Source organism: Synchiropus splendidus, chromosome 7 (genome assembly GCF_027744825.2).
Source record: "Synchiropus splendidus isolate RoL2022-P1 chromosome 7, RoL_Sspl_1.0, whole genome shotgun sequence".
In the NCBI taxonomy this organism is placed as follows: domain Eukaryota; kingdom Metazoa; phylum Chordata; class Actinopteri; order Syngnathiformes; family Callionymidae; genus Synchiropus; species Synchiropus splendidus.
The window spans coordinates 24,694,890-24,711,212 of record NC_071340.1 but is presented as its reverse complement, the minus strand read 5'-3'; the positions used below and the strand labels follow the sequence as shown (position 1 = coordinate 24,711,212).

At 41.3% G+C, this 16,323-nt stretch overlaps 3 protein-coding genes across 4 annotated transcripts; 2 read left to right on the top strand and 1 right to left on the bottom strand.

Annotated features, from left to right (window-relative positions):
* Window positions 1–54: 54 nt before the first annotated feature.
* On the bottom strand, window positions 55–5,940 carry unc119.1 (unc-119 homolog 1). The gene is made up of 5 exons (XM_053870332.1): window positions 5,600–5,940; window positions 4,559–4,672; window positions 3,525–3,633; window positions 1,536–1,708; window positions 55–1,459 (listed from the first exon to the last, which is right to left on the bottom strand). Exons 1-5 carry the CDS (start codon window positions 5,832–5,834, stop codon window positions 1,347–1,349), a joined length of 744 nt encoding a protein of 247 aa, XP_053726307.1. The 5' UTR covers window positions 5,835–5,940; the 3' UTR covers window positions 55–1,346.
* Window positions 5,941–6,068: 128 nt separating this feature from the next.
* On the top strand, window positions 6,069–9,524 carry pop5 (POP5 homolog, ribonuclease P/MRP subunit). Its single transcript, XM_053870337.1, has 5 exons — window positions 6,069–6,389; window positions 6,463–6,605; window positions 7,434–7,583; window positions 7,959–8,042; window positions 8,142–9,524. The coding sequence occupies exons 1-5, from the start codon at window positions 6,370–6,372 to the stop codon at window positions 8,240–8,242; spliced, it is 498 nt and encodes a 165-aa protein (XP_053726312.1). The 5' UTR covers window positions 6,069–6,369; the 3' UTR covers window positions 8,243–9,524.
* Window positions 9,380–16,010, top strand: rnf10 (ring finger protein 10). 2 transcript variants are annotated; one of them, XM_053870325.1, is made up of 17 exons: window positions 9,380–9,524; window positions 10,845–11,029; window positions 11,119–11,324; window positions 11,391–11,481; window positions 11,580–11,764; window positions 11,964–12,100; window positions 12,179–12,336; window positions 12,781–12,918; window positions 13,018–13,258; window positions 13,372–13,505; window positions 13,930–14,047; window positions 14,133–14,234; window positions 14,365–14,502; window positions 14,573–14,664; window positions 14,734–14,791; window positions 15,070–15,228; window positions 15,311–16,010. In XM_053870325.1, the coding sequence occupies exons 1-17, from the start codon at window positions 9,431–9,433 to the stop codon at window positions 15,382–15,384; spliced, it is 2,310 nt and encodes a 769-aa protein (XP_053726300.1). In that variant the 5' UTR covers window positions 9,380–9,430; the 3' UTR covers window positions 15,385–16,010. The 2 variants fall into 2 exon arrangements, with proteins under 2 accessions (XP_053726300.1, XP_053726299.1); XM_053870324.1 differs by having other exon boundaries at window positions 14,558–14,664.
* Window positions 16,011–16,323: the final 313 nt, after the last annotated feature.

Below are 16,323 nucleotides of genomic sequence, written 5' to 3'. Positions count from 1 at the left end.
TCCTGGGTAACGTAGTTCAGCACGGAAGAAACACGCAAGCACGTTCATGTCCGCTTTTTATTTACCACTTTTTACAACATTTGACAGAAAGTCGGTAATATAAAAATAACATAACGCATGAAATGACTTGGGAATGTCAAAGCCGTATTGTGCAAAGATGTAATCGTGTTTTGTTGTGTAAGACAGAAACGTTTCCACAAGACAGTTTAAATTATCAGGTTCATCCAGTAATGCGAAGTATGACAGTCATTTAAAAACTGAAAATAAGGATGAGCGAAACTCCCTGATATAATGCTTTAAATTGTTCAAGTTAATTTACTTTTAGAAACCTGACTCAAGTCAGATCATTCAAAAGCACTGTCTTTAAAGTCAACAGGTATGAAAACCACTTAATTCATCCATGTAGCATGTTCATGTAGCAGTACAAAACTGACCAATCCAAACGGAACTTTCCATGTTCATCTCATTTCCATTTTGATCAACTATGCCACCACCATTTCTAATTTCTCCCAAACGAATCAGATGCTAGATAAGAAGTATTTGTCAACAACTAACCAAGAGAATGAGCTGTTTCATTTTCAGCACACAAAGAACACAAGCATCGTCTCTCTGCCCTTGAACTTAACATCACTTGCACAGAAAACACTAGACTTAAAAATCCCACTGATGTGCAAAACCCACCGCTGTTCCTTTCCCTAATGATGTTGTGCAGAACCAAAATATGAGAACAATTCTAGAATCAACTGAATCAAGAACACATGTCAGAGTGATCAGGATTCAAGTGAATGAAGTGTACATGGCGCTAAGAAAAAAAGGACATCTGATTTCACCCCCAACATCAGATCATGGACAGTAAAATAAATCACTTCTGCAAATTACATTATGTCACGTGTGACCCAACTCAAATATCCCACTCCCAGCTGCTACATCATCCTCTGAAATTACCAATACTGAAAACAACTAAACAATGCTTGTCATTCCAAAATGGAAACAATTGTCACTCCCAAAAATAAAAAGAAGGTAGTTGAAATGAAGCTGAATATATAAAAGCTATATATATTCGGATCACAGTCTCTGAGCACAGCCTCCAGGTCTGTGACTGTCGGTGTCCCTTCCCAGCAGAGACGGTCAATATCATAAGGCAAGAGATCAACTACATCCAACCCCAAACTGTCGAAACAACTCCCACAGACAATATGAAGCAGATCCTTTGACCATCCGATGAATGGATCCATATATTCAAATGAAGGCAGATGTGGTTTTTGTTTCTGGTAAAAGAGATTTCTGAGAAGTTGTTTCAACAATCTCTCCTGAGGTGACGTGTATGGATGTGGTCCCTGAAGGTATCACAGACCACCATTGTAGGCGTAATCTGCTTTGTTGTGCATGATGAGCTTGTTGTCCACAAAGTAGAAACTGTCTGATCTGGTCTCGTAAGGATGGTCCACCATTTGACGAACTGGTCGCCGGAAAGAAAAAGAGTGAGAGTTAAAATCAGCAATGGGAAATGTTCAACATGCGAGCGGGGCACTCACTGAGGTCTTCAGGAAGCTGTGGAAACTCATAAATGTGTTCACACGTGTTTCGACTGTTTGGAATGCAGAAGCCAAAGTCAAAGTCAAAGTTCTTGAGCAGGCGACCTTGGAAGTAGTGTCTCTCGATCATACGGAAGCTGTTGATGGGCCGCTCGCCCACTGTGAACTCCACCCTGAGGGAGCAGAAACATTGGTGTCACGTAGGTGAGACTAAACCTCTTTGCCAGTCATCTTAGTCAGCAGCGACTTCGACACAGTTCTCATCATAACCTGAGATTTATTCTTTAAACACTTATGGTCGGACGTTTTTTTTAATATTCAGATTAGATCAGATTCAGATAAGATTCCTAAAATGTCACTAACAACTTGTAGTCTGCATTTACCTAGTATATTATTCTGACAATAATAGTTATTATATTAATTATATATTATGTTAAATGAATGTAAATTAGCATACCATTGTATTGTATTGATTCCCTGGCAAACAAATTAAGTTGTTATAATTGTCAGTTTAATTTAATCCATTTTAGGTCATTTAAGAATGAGGCACGTTTTAAGATAAATAATCTATATCATTATTCTCACATCTTCTTTTCTTTCTCGATATTTCTCAGTGTTTCACGAACATTGAAGAGGAGGCATGCACTTAATGCCAATGGCTCACGATGAAACATTAAGAAAAAAACAGAATAAACATTGTTTAAATACTAAAGGTGGGATTCGATTAAAAAGAGAATTGGTGATTAATTAATCACAATTAATCGCAGTTTAATAGTATGAGAATATTTGCCACAAGAAGCTACATTTTTTTTTATTTGAATGAGTTTGGTATATTACTGAATCAAACGATGGACCCATACAGACATTTAAACAACAAAATGAGCATCATTTTGCATCAGTTTGACAATAGCACAATAAATCAGTTTTTATATAAATTAAATTAAATTAAATTAAATGTTGTGTGATTTTGTTGTCATTAATTGATCGTAATGAACTTGTTAAAGTCCCACCACTATTTAATACACAACTATCAATTACAATGTGAGGAATTTTATGCAGTTTATCAAACAGTTTTCATTCATTTGTGACCACAGTGTGACCAAATTAACTGACCAACCAAAACATGACTCAACTGACACTGTACTATTTTAACTCAGAGCTGTGTCTGGCTAAAAAGGAGTTTACATTGAGTACAACAGAATAAAAAACAAAGGTACATTTTAGTCAGGACGTTCAGCCATGTCTGGCTGGTAGACAGATTTGGCGGTCCAAATCAAATAACCTGAGCCAGACGGAGGCTCCATCCCCGATCACGACCCATTCAGATTTAATGCATCTTAATTGGACTAAGCTCATTAATCGGTATGCAACAAGCAGAGCAAGACAGTATCTGAATCTCAATAACACAGTTGAGACATGTAAAGACCTTAATCTCTCTAAGATGGTGGATCTGTGTCCCGGCAGCTGCTCCAGCAGATAAAGCTCATTCATGAACTCTCATCTCATCCACAGATGAGTAAACATTTAACACACAGAATAAAGACACACAAGTATTCAGGAACAATGCAAAAGGTAACTTTAAGGTTCATCTAGATTTCCTTTCCCAAATTTAATCCTCCAGATTATCAACCTCAGAGGACACAGAAGACAAAGAATTGCTTTGAATGCTATTAATTTGTAGCCTCTCTTGCATCAACTGAACATGATTGTAATGAATATGAGAGCTGGATCGGCAGTTACATTTCCGAAGGGGCCCCATTTTTTCCTGTGACTGTCAAGCCAACAGACAGAAGGTCAAATGAAAAAGAATCCTAAATTCAACTGATTTTTTTGTATTAAACTTAGAATCAACGACATATATAAGAAATAAAAAATAGTACTTGAGTCTATATTGTTTTATTTTAGTTTAAAATCATCAATATCAATCATAAATGGAAGACCTCTTTAAGTGGTGAAAAGAACTCGAGTTATTTAGCACCATGTACTTACGTGGCACCAACTGTCCTCAGTTTCAGGAATGCTGGTGTAAACTGATATCTGACAAATCGTCCAGTGCTGATATCCACGTCGCCGCCCCCCTCTTCAGCGTCCAGGGGACCTAAAAGGCAGTCTAAGTATCACTGCTTGCCAACATTTTCTCAAGATAAAAATTCAAATATATCACTCAAAAACCATAAATCCATTTGGAGTGCCATTGTATGAACCTATGGAAGATGTGAAAAATATTTGGAAGATTCTTGCTAGATATAAATCATTAATAGAATCATTTACATTCATGTCTTGTCCATCTTTTTGTTTCAGTTAAAATCTTCTGCGGTTGTTTCAAGTCCATTGAATTACATAGCACATACCACAGCACATAAGAATGGGATGAATATCGATCAGATCCTGAAACAGGGAATGAGGAAATAAAAAGACAATGTAGCTCGATCGACGTGTGGTGTTGAGCCATGCTAGTATCATCACTGCTATTGAGAAGTGGAGATTATTTACTTGACCAGGCGGCAAGTTAAAGAAAGCCAACCTGCCGTTCAGGAGGGATTCTAGCTCTCACAGTGTCGATAGATCGCTGCCTCTGGCATCATTAACCCATCTGAATATTTTAAAAGCAGTGTGCGCATCAAAAGAAACACACAGGTCAAGCTTGCATACATTGAACCCCTTGCACTTCAGTGTGCTCCATAAAGTGAAATAAGTATTCTATATCTGGCCACAATAAACAATGTACACAGTAAAGTCACCCAACATATTTTGGACCAAGATCTGTAATGTGTCATTGTTGCTACAGCACTCAAAAGATGGAGACAAAGGGAGGCCAGGGTCAAAATAAGACCATATTCAATATCATTTTTAAACTTTTTATAGATGATTTGTTTGTAGTTTCTGTGTGTGATTTATGGTTTTCCTCCAACAGCTGCAGTCTGTTTAAGACTAGAGGAAAGACAATTTCCTCCTTACCTTAAAGCTTTGAGGAACATTTGTCACATAATTTCATATATCAATACAAAAGACAAAATACTTACCAGCGTTGGGAGGTTTGGCAATCTCAAAGAGCACGGACCCTGTCTCAAGATCTCTGATTTTGAAGCGTGTGAAGTCGATGTTGTAAATGTTGTCCTCTGGTTTGCACAGATAATCTGCAATGAATGTACAGTACAAATGTTGTTATTAAAAGGAAACAAATTTTGCTAAGAAATTATTTCTCTCTGTTGGGGGAGCAGTGACAATAGCAAAGGCGTCTCAAAAATGTGTGCATATAAGAGAAGGGAAGTGATGCCATTGTTATCCCATGCTGAAAAAACAAAACAAAACAATGGGAGGCTTCAGGCGGAGGTTGTGACGGGGACCGTTCCCAAGGCTTACTGAGAGCAGCAAACTGGAACTGTCAATCAGGGAGCTTCTATCTTAAACTAAGTCTATTTGACTGAAGTCGGGTGTCCAGACATTAGTTCTGGAGCTACATATCAGCTTTTTTACTATCATATGGGGAATGTACAGGTATAAGAAGCACATGCATGGAAACATCCACTCTTTTTTTTTTATTAAGGAAAGAGCCATGTATGACTTGTGTGTAGGTTTTCTTGATTTTCTGCTTACATTACAGTATTCTACCATTCTTGGGTACATTTTTGACCTCATGTTCAGATGTATTCTTTTTTATATGATTGTAATCTTAGGTATGATTATAGCATTTTATTTATGTTTTAAATCAATGTCAGCGTTTATACAAAGCAAATGACCATATATAGTCCCATGGTGGAACATGTCCTTTATATATTCAGCATTTGTATCCATTTTTCATTAGTCATTAAAATGTTTTGAAGGGCCAGATGATCAGCGCATGTCAATGTTGAAAGGACTCATTGGACAAGGGGTCAGAGACTGACGTGCACAAAGAAGTGGGTCGCTTTAAGCCAATATTAGACTTGAATGATCGATGAATGAAGTGGCTGTTGGAAGTCGCACCAGCAGAGACGCTGGTAGCCATAGTTAGCATTACATTGACCAAGTAACGTTCACGGGAATGTACGGGATTTCGTCCGTTGGGTCTGAGGTCCACGTACCTTCAGTGACAACCCGGAGCCCCAGGACATGATCAGGGGTGATATCTGCGCCCAGCTGCCGGAGTTCATCCTCGCTAACCACAGGCCACTTCTCCGACTGGCTGCGCCTCGACTTCAGCTTCTTCAACATCCCTCCGCCGCTCTTCCGCTCCCGGTGGCTCGTCTCCGAGCCCGTGTCTACTTCCTCAGATCCTTTGCCGACTGTCGGGGAAGGTTTGTTCCGTGAGCCGTTCATATTTGACGCCGTGGGTCGCAATAATTGCACTCAATTACAGCGAAGACGACTTGACAAACTGAGGGGGCAATTTCAAGATGGCGTAAAACGTGTACGGAGGACGGAAATCTGGCGCTCTGATTGGCTGAACACGGCGGCGGTTGTCATGGTAACCACAGCGGCGTGAATGATTTGTTAAACTGCCTTTGTGTTTGTATCACTGATAATATTGTCGATTTCTAGTTGTACAGTTTTACTATCATCTAAACATACCTTGATCTTAACATATGATGTTAAATATTATGGCTTGAGCTACACCTAGGCTTATATTTCCGTTCATAACTATTTAGGGTAATTAAAGCGGATCGTCAGCATTATTTAGTTTTAACTACGGTATTGGCGTATTTAAACTTGATTAATCATTTGATTTAGAATTCCGAGTCTTTGGTACACGACGGCATTCAAAATAAAATATGTATAAACCAGCAGGTGGCAGTAGTAGCGCAAGGTTTTGTTGACAGTAGCTGCTGTCAAGAGAAGAAGAAGAAGCGCGACCATGGTGAGGCTGAAGTCGAGGTAAACTGAGTGACATGTGGTCTGAAGCTTTTTATGTCATTCGTTTGTTGGTTAACTGTCCTTTCGGCCACAGGTATTTGCTGTGTGAAGTAAACGTGACCGACCCGACCAGCTTGCTGCAAATTGATGACCGTGCAGTGTCAGCAGCCGTGAAAGATGCCGTGGCCCGCATACACGGGGACTATGGAGCGGCGCTGTGCAGCATCAGATTCCAAGGTGGTAGTCAATGACGACAACATGCGTATAACAGAATTGTTTTGCAGTGAGCCATTGTGAATGAATTGCTGCCCAAGTTAAAATGTTTGTGCTTGCCTGGCAAACTACAGAACTCATGTTTCATCCATACGTCGTCGCCCGCTTATCCGTTGCCGGGTCGCGGGGGCAGCAGCTTCAGGAGGTCACGCCAAAAGCCCTTCTCCTGAGCGACATCTACCAGCTCCGACTGGGGGACCCTGAGACGCTCCCAGGCCAGTGTAGAGATATAATCTCTCCACCTGGACCTGGGTCGACCCCTCGATCTCCTCCCAGCTGGACGTGTCTGGAACGCCTCCAAAGGAGGCGTCCAGAGGGTCAGCTGACCTCAGCTGACTCCTCTCAATGTGGAGACGCAGCGGCTCTACTCCGAGCCTCTCCCAAGTGACAGAACTTCTCACCCTATCTCTAAGGGAGACGTCTGCCACCCTTCGGAGAAAAGCCATTTCAGCCCCTTGTATCCGGGACCTTGCTCTCTCAGTCATGACCCAAAGCTCATGACCGTAGTTGAGGGTCGGCACAAAGATTGATCGGTATATAGAGAGCTTTGCCTTCTGGCTCAGCTCTCTCTTCTGGACAACAGTGCGGCAAAAGGATTGCAATACCACCCCTGCTGCCCCAATTCGCCAAACAATCTCCAAATCCCTAATCCCCTTACATGAGAACAACACCCCGAGATACTTAAACTTCTCCACTTGAGGCAAGATCTCAGTCCCACAACTCATGTTTTTGTTTACCAATTACGATTCCTTTTTGAAACATTCCAAATAAGTTTCTGTGTTCTTCTTTTAGTAATATATTTGAACACCCACACTGGAATCGTCTTCCTGCGTTTTCCAAAAAGTCACTACAAACTCCTGTGGTCTGCATTACCTTTTATAACAAGTATTGAAACCCGCTGGCAGAAGATCCCTTGTTTCCTCAACTGTCTGCATGTAGGAGGTAAGAAGACACTCACTGTGATACATTTATAGAACCAACCGGTCGAAAGCTACTGGAAAATATTGATTTAAAAACAATAAACAAAACAATACAAACTTTCATTCGCCCAGTTTATTCTACTGGTTGATTCTAGTACTTATGTAAACATTTTAAATACAAATTAAAGTTCAGTACATTCTTAGATTTATACCAGGAGTTCTTTAGTTGGGAACCACATATTTATATACTGTATGGTACATACAGTTCATGTAAAACGGCAAGGCATTCTATGAAATATAACTACAACAGAAACCGGTTACAAGTTACATTTACATTCACAGATATCACTTGTTCATTGTAATATATACTGGAAATAACAGAAATTCTTTCTTACAGGGACCATCAGAACATGCCAGAAGTTTTTGATCCGTTACAACACTCATCAGCTTCATCGAATGTTACCAAAATGTAAAACGGAAGGTATAACATTTTACAGTGGAACACTGGTATCATAAGCATGAATATATTTTTGGTCATCTGTTCTCCTGGCTTTAATGTATATTGTTGTGTCTTATGCAGAAGAAAAACAACAGGTTCGCAAGGCGATTCTAAACTGCACGTTGACCAAAGAAAAAGGCTCACTTGAAGATATATCACAAAGTGAAGAGGAAGATGAGTGAGATGACAACTTGATGGAAAGTTAATTTTCCAGTTTTCCAGAGTAAGTAATTCCAGGATGCCAGTTGTGTGTGTTCATGCTTTTTTTATGGAAAGTATCCTGAAAAAATGTGTTAAAAACTACAATATTTTATTATATGTGTACCATACTTGTTCATTTTTTTCTGGAACATGTAAATAAACTTTAGTTTAATTATTCAATCACGCTTTCATTGTTGATTTTAAAGGTAAATAATTTGTGCTGTCTGCAAGAACAAAACTTGTCCTTGTTATAGAGATCACATCACCTTTTGAAAAAAAGCCTGCAGCCAAAACTTGGCCAGCTCTCCTTGTGACATCCTGTCTGAGAGGCATACGCTTAGTTTTGTTCATATGGTTTATTTTACCTATTTTGAAAAGAAAAGAATCCCCCCACCACAAAACTCAATCATCGTTTCATACTTGACTACATTTTCAAGCAGCTTTTTCTTCCAGTCTTCTTAGTTCAGTTGTCACTAACAAAAAAAATAAATAAATAAAATAATGGGAAATCTAGAGGGCAACTTATTAATGCCTAATGCATGCAACACTATTTAATAGTCGTCTGTGGTGCTTTATAAAGATGTCTCTTATCGTTTTTAAATGGAAGGATTATGACGCGAAATCGAGGCGGCTGAGTTTTGGAAAGACACTACATCTCCCATGATTCCACCTGATCGGTGCCAAAACAAACCTGCGGGCCATACAAGAAACATCCGGGTCCCTCAGATCTGTGTCTGGCGACCCGTCGCCATTACTGCAAGCTCGTACTTAGTAGGTCTCTGTTTTGCTCAAAATCGCAACTGTGTCCGATTTTTGTGTCGTCGGAAACATTTGACTCCGACTCGGAGTGAACCGTTTTCCTTAATCGAGAAAAGGACTTCAGTTTTGGGGTCTTGGCCCCGCGTGGCGAGCCGTCGTCCTCTCCTCTGCCAGGCTTCATAACTTGAGACGCAGAAACGGTGTCTCTTCTTTTTTCTTGGGTTTGTTTTGTTGTCAAGATGTCGCCGTGATGGGGTCTCCGCGTTTGATAGAAATGAATCAGGGCCTTGGCCGCCTGACCCGCACCTATAGCAGCTCGCTTTTCTCGGTTGTTCTCGTTGACGCCGGAGAACTCGGCGTCTCTCCGCCTGGATCCCGGCCTCAGTCCCGCTCACTGCTCGGAGATAGACATGGAGAAGAACCCCAGCAGCAGTACCAACTCCAAGGTTCCGCCCCGTTCCAGCTCTACAGGCCCAGCACCAGGAGAATCTAAACCCAAAACAGGTGACAAATCCTCCTGTCACTTCAGCGGGAGTGTGTGGCCTTGCGAGGCCTAGCGGTAGCGCAGATTGTTTATCTGATACGGTGACGTCCGTGTTCAAGTATTTGGCCTCGACAGTTGGTTCTAACTTAGTTGTGTATACTTTTTAACGCCGATATCCCAAATTAATGCCTAGAGGCGTGTAGACATTAGACACGAAGGCATTTTTGCAGTTGCACTGTACTGTTAAACTCAACTTTAAGCCAAGTTCCACAACTTCGGAGTTGGCTTTGCATTCCAGTAATAGCAATAGTGAGTGGTTTTACTGTACACTTTTTTACTTGGTCTCATATCCTAGGCCAAAGACGACGAATACTAAAAACAATACTGTGATGAACGTTTTAATGAATGAGAAAATCACAGCTCTTTTGTTTGTTTTCAGAAATAGAACAGCACTTCATATAGTTTACTGACAATGTTCACGTTACAATATTCAAGTCGTAGCGTCATTATTTTCAATGTTTATTACCCAATCTGAGTCCATTCGTTTGATATGAATGACATTACTTACTTACTTATATTACTTACTCATCACTTATTATATTACGTAATATGAATATTCTTAGGAAATGATTAACAATTCTTTGTGAATTCTCGACTGAACTGACAGCTCACATTTATTCGAAAATAGAAGAATTTTGCGGACCATGATGAAGTTTGTGTGCTGTAAAGATAACTTTCTTCTATTAAGCTGTACGTGAAATATACGACCTTTTGTTTCAGATGAGTTGTGAGCAAATGTGAGACGATTCAGTTGCGTGATGTATTTTTGTAGTTATTTTTTCCTTACCTGAAATGTGTATTATTCCATGATGTTGACCTTTCTGAATGAATTGAATTCAATTTCCTGCTTATCATTAACTATCAGTTTCTGACATTTACTGTTGCTTAACAAATAGCACTTTTGTTTTCGCCACATTTGTTATGTAATTTCTAAAAATCGGTTTGTGGTCTTGCTGTTACCTAAGTTGGTTTGGACATCTCAGCAAACAAGAAAAGGCTGAATACCTGCCTTCTTAAATCAAAGTACAATTTGGAATTCAATATGTTGGTGAAACAGTTTGAAGAGATGTAGGCAGGCAATGGTTTAATTTTTTTCACCTTCATTACAGGATGAATCTCACACAAACATTCTAATAGTTAGCTTTTGGTTATCAGAACTGTGATAAATTTGCATTGGCCCTTTATGAAAAGATGTCTAATGTCTAGAATGGAACTGTAGATCTTGAAATACATAAGATTAAATTAGTCTGAATTATTTTGTCTTTTTTTTTTTCTTTCAGAAAGTAAAAATAATGGAGGTTCAAAGCGCTACAACCGTAAGCGCGAACCCACCCTTCCTAAAGCAGACAGTTACCCCGGCCCTCGTCGCACCAATTCACAGAAAAGCAAGAATTTTGACAAGAGACCCCCCCAGAGAGGTGGAGGGAGGCAGTATAGTGTTGCAGGTGGAGGACGACGTGAGGAGGTGTGTGTTTCTCTTTGAATATGTGTCCCCTTCTGCTTGTTCCCAACTCTTGTCTTGTCACATTCAATCACCTGCATCTCCTTCTCCAGGTAGCCGAGACCCGCCGGGCCGAGTTTAGCCCGGCTCAGTTGGCTGGACCGAAAAAAATAAGCTTAAACCACCTGTTGAACTTCACTTTTGAACCAAGGGGAGGTACCGGTGCTGTCGGGGATGGAGGCAACTCCTGTTGGGGACGGCGTAACAAATGGGGCCACAAGCATAAGCCCTTCATCAAGGAGCTTTTTCTGCAGGCCAAGTAAGTGAGTCAGACTCTCAGCTCTTACAGTTCCATCAAGTTGATGGTGCCTTTTGTGTGTTTCAGTTGCCAGTTCCTGGTGAGTGATGAACAGGACTACAAGGCCCACTTTACTGATCCAGATACACTGGTCAACTGGGACTGCGTCAAGCAAGTGGTGGGTTTCTCCCTTTTCCTTTGTTCTTCTCCCTCTAGTGGTGTAATGTGTAATAATGTGCACCGCCAGTTAATGTCCCTGCCCATCTTCTCTTGCAGAGAATCTACAGTCATGAGGTGCCGACTTGCCCCATCTGCCTCTATCCTCCTGTTGCAGCCCGCATCACTCGCTGTGGGCACATCTTCTGCTGGACATGCATGCTGCACTACCTGTCTCTGGCTGAGAACAGTTGGTCAAAGTGTCCCATCTGCTATGAGGTGGTTGACACTGCTGACCTGAAGAGGTAAATATATAATATTTATTTATTTTTGGACATCTAGTTTTGTTTTGGGAACCGGAGGCCTCAGACTGAAATTTCGTTGCCATAATATAGTGATATGTTTTTGTGCAATGACAAAGAAAGTCTAAGTAAATTGGGTCAAAAAATAAAGAATGAAATATGATTGAAACTGCTTCGTATTTAAACTTCATTTTTGTTACAGTGTGGTTGCCATGGAGACCAAGCAGTATGCTGTTGGCGACGTCATCACAATGCGTTTGATGCGGCGAGAGAAGGGCGCTTTAGTGGCCCTGCCATGCTCTCAATGGGTGAAGGTGGAGGAGCCTGTTCGCTTTGGAGGTATGAGTGTTACCAGCTTTTTTTCAGTCGCCTTCTTAAGAGAAGACTGATTTTAAGTTTTGGCGTTCTGTTTTTAAGATACCGGATTGAGTCCGTACTCCAAGCTGCTGCTGACGTCTTCAACCCAGGTGCGCAACCTGCTGGCCGAGGACAAGGGCGTCCTGCAGGCTCAGCTTTGTGAGGAGGGGGAGGATGCCCAAGGATGCTTCATCCAAAGCGCACTTTGTCTTCTGCAGGTAAGGAATAGTAGTCAAGTTCTGGTGTAAGGTGTACGTAGAGTAAATGGATGTGATTTGTATAACAATGAGTCATATGATTTCAATGCTGAACAGGCAATATTTAATGGTGAGCTAACTGAAGGTAGAACATGTTTTCCTATATTGATGTCCTTTTTAACCTTATATTTTTCAATTACATGTATGGTTTTGTGGACGTTGAGTCGTCGTAATTGTTATTAGTAGAGGGTGTTATAATCTTCTCATTAATTGTTTGGTCATTCTAAGATTATCATTCTCATGACTGAGCATCATGTTTCCATATTCCAAATTTCTCATGTTTTTCCATTTTTTTCTTCACAATGGCCCACTTCATTCTGGTAGAAATATTTTGAATGCTAGAGTTTCACTTGCCCAAACTATTTTCAATTATTTGTTTAAGTCATTCCATGGTCTGATCTTTAGGAACAAGAGGAAATCCTGCTGAAGCAGCAAAACCGAAACGCGGAGGGCAGCCTGAATGTGTCCTCCCTCACTCTGGAAGAGCCTGCTTCTGCTGAGGAAGAGGAAGATGAGGTGGTCACTCACACCAGCAGTGCCAAGGTGAGAACATGGGCTTTGGTCCACAGTGCAACACTGCTGATGAGCGTTCCAAGTGTGTATTTTTAGTTTATTTGCCGCCTGCTCCTGTTTCCCTCTCAGCCTGTGCTGCAGTATTCTTCTGCATTCGATGACGAGGTTGCTGAGGTCCCAGAGGAGACGACGGAGGAGCAGCCAGACGTTCTGGAAAAGGTTTTAGAGAGCGTGACGGAGGAGATTCCCGAGGCTGTAAATGAAACAGCCCCTCAAATCCAGCCTGGCGACGAGGTCCCTCGATGTCAGGCAGTACCGGGCCACTCTTCGTCCAACGTGGTGCATGGACCCAACTACTACTTCTACCAAGGTATTTACAGTGCGTTTAAGGAAGTTCCCGAGTCACACGTCAGCCCTCATTCAAGATTTATTTAAAGGTGATTTTTTTTTTTAGTCATTATATCCATTGCTTTGACTCTGCAGCTGAAGACTGCCAGCAGATGTTCCTGCACCCAGTGAATATTCGCTGTCTACTTAGAGAGTACGGCAGCCTGGAGGCCAGCCCAGACACCATCACCGCGACCGTGGTGGAGATATTTGGACACACTGTCACTGAGGTGAGGCACGTTGTTGATGTCGATTCATGCTTTGTTTAATCTTAGATTTTGTTTTTTTTCTAAGAAGCGGTTGAAATTTTTGGGGAACGAATACAAACTTGTAACATAATCTCTGTGCTGTCCTGTTAAAATCTGTGCATAGAAAGATGAGACACCGGAATGTTTCACTAAAGCACAATATAAAACTATTATGTGTCTACATGGTGACATTACGTCACAGATTTAATTTATGAAAAAGTTAATCCACTGCACAACTTGGAACTTCCCCACCTCAAATATATTGAGGTTTTGGCCATTAACAAACCATATAAGCTTGTGAAGATCAATGCTCAACATCTTCTTCCATTTTCTTCATAGCGATGAGCCGTTTTAGTCAGCTGCTGAAAAATGAACGCCAGTCATTGGCTTTGACATATTTTTCCAGGACATCCGCCGCAGACACCGCTACCTGGCTCACCTGCCTCTCACGTGTGAGTTCAGCATCTGTGAGTTGGCCCTGCAGCCGCCCACCCTGTCCAAAGAGACCCTGGACACCTTCGCTGGTATCGCACCTTGATCCATCTTGTTTGAGTGGTTTTGCCTGTGGGACAACACCTGATTGGTGCTTTCTTTGAATAAATGCCAAAGATGAGTTGGAGAAGAGAAAGCGCCTGAGACAGAAGAAGGCCAGAGATGAGAAGCGGAGAGAGAGGAGGATTGAAATCGAAGAGAACAAGAAGCAGGGGAGATGTAAGTCTACAAGCAGTGACGACTTTATTAAAGCTGTTGATGCACTGTAATCTCTGTTTATCCTCACTAAATCAAACAGCAACTGGCTGCCTTCATATGAACTTGCTGTGTTTTGGCTGATGTCCTTCAGATCCAGAGGTGCACATAGGACTTGAGAATCTCCAGCATTTCCCTGCGTTTGGGTCTCCACCTCATTACAGTAGCTCCCTGAACCAACCTGACTTCACTCTTGCTCCACCCTCGCCTATGAGCTGCACCCCACCATCTGGTAGGAGCAGATTTGAGTTGCAACATATTTGTACTCTCAACATTCAAACATTTAGTTTTTGTTGTTTCAGATGTGATGACTTTTCCAAGTCTGAATGGACAAAGCCAGTCCCCAGCTGTGGGCAGCGTGGAGGACGACTCCCACTGCATGTCCTTCGCAAAGGTGTGTAGAACTTCAGTTGTGTTGATGATTCAGAGTAAGAAGATGGCGGTATTGATATTTCTTTTGTAGATGTTAAGGGACGGGAAGGCCAGAGCTGATGCTGGGCACAGAATCACTCCCAAGAAAGGTAATGTTTGCAAGGTTTTTCTTTTTTTGCCTGGCTACACAATGATTCCTATACCATCACAATAAAAAGAAGATTCAGTAAACTCTTTTGCTCTGGTGTCAAGTACTGGTGTAATGGCATTATGTCCATTTTATTGTATTATTTTGTAAAGCCAGTCTGATTCAGGTGCACACTGAACTCACTCCAGCTTTGCGTGTTGTATTGAATTCCCTGCGGAACAAGTTTATTTGGTAACTGACCATTGTTGCTAACAGTATTATATGTCTCCTTCCTTGCAGACAAACTGCTCGCTCCTCCAGCTGCTGACAGCGACGGAGAGAGCGATGGGTCAGATCGTGCCCCGGTGCCCAACTTCCAGAACTCCTTCAGCCAGGCCTTTGAAAAGGCTCTCCTTGAGCTGGACACGCCACCTTCCCCGCCGCACGTGGTTGTCCCAGGTTTGGCAGCATTACTGTTTGACTCGGGGTTGTACATTGGCTCCTTTTGAGTATCAATCCTTTTTGTTTCTTTCATTTACAGATGAAAAAAGTGGGAAGAAGAAAAAGAAAAAACAGAAACTTCTGTTCAGCACTTCCATGGTTCATACAAAGTAGACAACACTGAAGTTTAATTGACCGCAATGTTTGCTACTTCAGTTTTGTTATTGTCCATTGCAGGGTTTTGGCAGCGCTACATACTCTTTGAGTCGCATTATCATTTTTGTCTTCATTTAAAATGCTCTTACCTTCCATTACACTGAACTAGCCAATAGCCGACGTTGGGCGACTATAAATGCACCTGGGTGTTGCTAACTGTGCCAGACCATCTTGATCTGAATTTGCTTGTGTGAGCGCGAGTTGCATGGATTATATTCTTTGACGGTGTTTCTATTGAAGCAGTCAACCAGCTGCCGGTACGTCGCACCAGTTAAATGTTATCCATGATAACTCTGTTTGCAAACTTCGACTCAGTTCCCGGATTGATCATGACTCAGACTAAAATATCTCCTTGGGATCTAAAGGCCCTGGAACCTCATGGCAATACAAATTATTATCGGGAAGTGGAGACAGTATTTTTATAGTCAAGGTTCTGGTAAAACCATACATGTGCACTTTTCCTCCTCTTCTCCCGTAGAATGTTCATCAGCTTTTACCTCCAATGTCAAACTCAGTGTTGAATTTGTGTGAAGTTGGAGAGTTGTTGAAAAGTAAAGATATCTTGTACTATTCAAGAAAAACAAGGGGTGGTTGCTTTTATTTTTGTTCTACCTTTACTTTTCAGCAGTTTAATAGGCTAGTAAACATTCTTAGTCTATTAAAATCAATAAAATATGCACAATCAATTGACTGTTTTTTTTCTTTTTTATTCAACTAAGATCATATTGATATGCGTGTGTTTTGAAAGTGAATTTGGAATTTCAGTCAATCAGAAACAGTAAAGGTTTACGCTGTAATACTTCACATTCCCTGCATCTTGAGTACTTTGCTGAAGTGAAGCATTGTCAGCAATTTAGTGGTGGTGGTGTGGGGGTAGGCGTTGCCATCATTTGAAAG

Coding starts and splice junctions, on each gene's coding strand:
- unc119.1 (XM_053870332.1), bottom strand. CDS start 5,834: ATGAACGGCTCACGGAACAAACCTTCCCCGACAGTCGGCAAAGGATCT. Junction 3,634..4,558: donor TGCCAAACCTCCCAACGCTG/GTAAGTATTTTG, acceptor ACTGCCTTTTAG/GTCCCCTGGACGCTGAAGAG. Junction 1,709..3,524: donor CTGAGGACAGTTGGTGCCAC/GTAAGTACATGG, acceptor CTGCTCCCTCAG/GGTGGAGTTCACAGTGGGCG.
- pop5 (XM_053870337.1), top strand. CDS start 6,370: ATGGTGAGGCTGAAGTCGAG. Junction 6,390..6,462: donor ATGGTGAGGCTGAAGTCGAG/GTAAACTGAGTG, acceptor TTTCGGCCACAG/GTATTTGCTGTGTGAAGTAA. Junction 6,606..7,433: donor GTGCAGCATCAGATTCCAAG/GTGGTAGTCAAT, acceptor TTCTTCTTTTAG/TAATATATTTGAACACCCAC.
- rnf10 (XM_053870324.1), top strand. CDS start 9,431: ATGGAGAAGAACCCCAGCAGCAGTACCAACTCCAAGGTTCCGCCCCGT. Junction 13,506..13,929: donor TTGGACACACTGTCACTGAG/GTGAGGCACGTT, acceptor ATATTTTTCCAG/GACATCCGCCGCAGACACCG. Junction 14,503..14,557: donor GAGCTGCACCCCACCATCTG/GTAGGAGCAGAT, acceptor TCAAACATTTAG/TTTTTGTTGTTTCAGATGTG.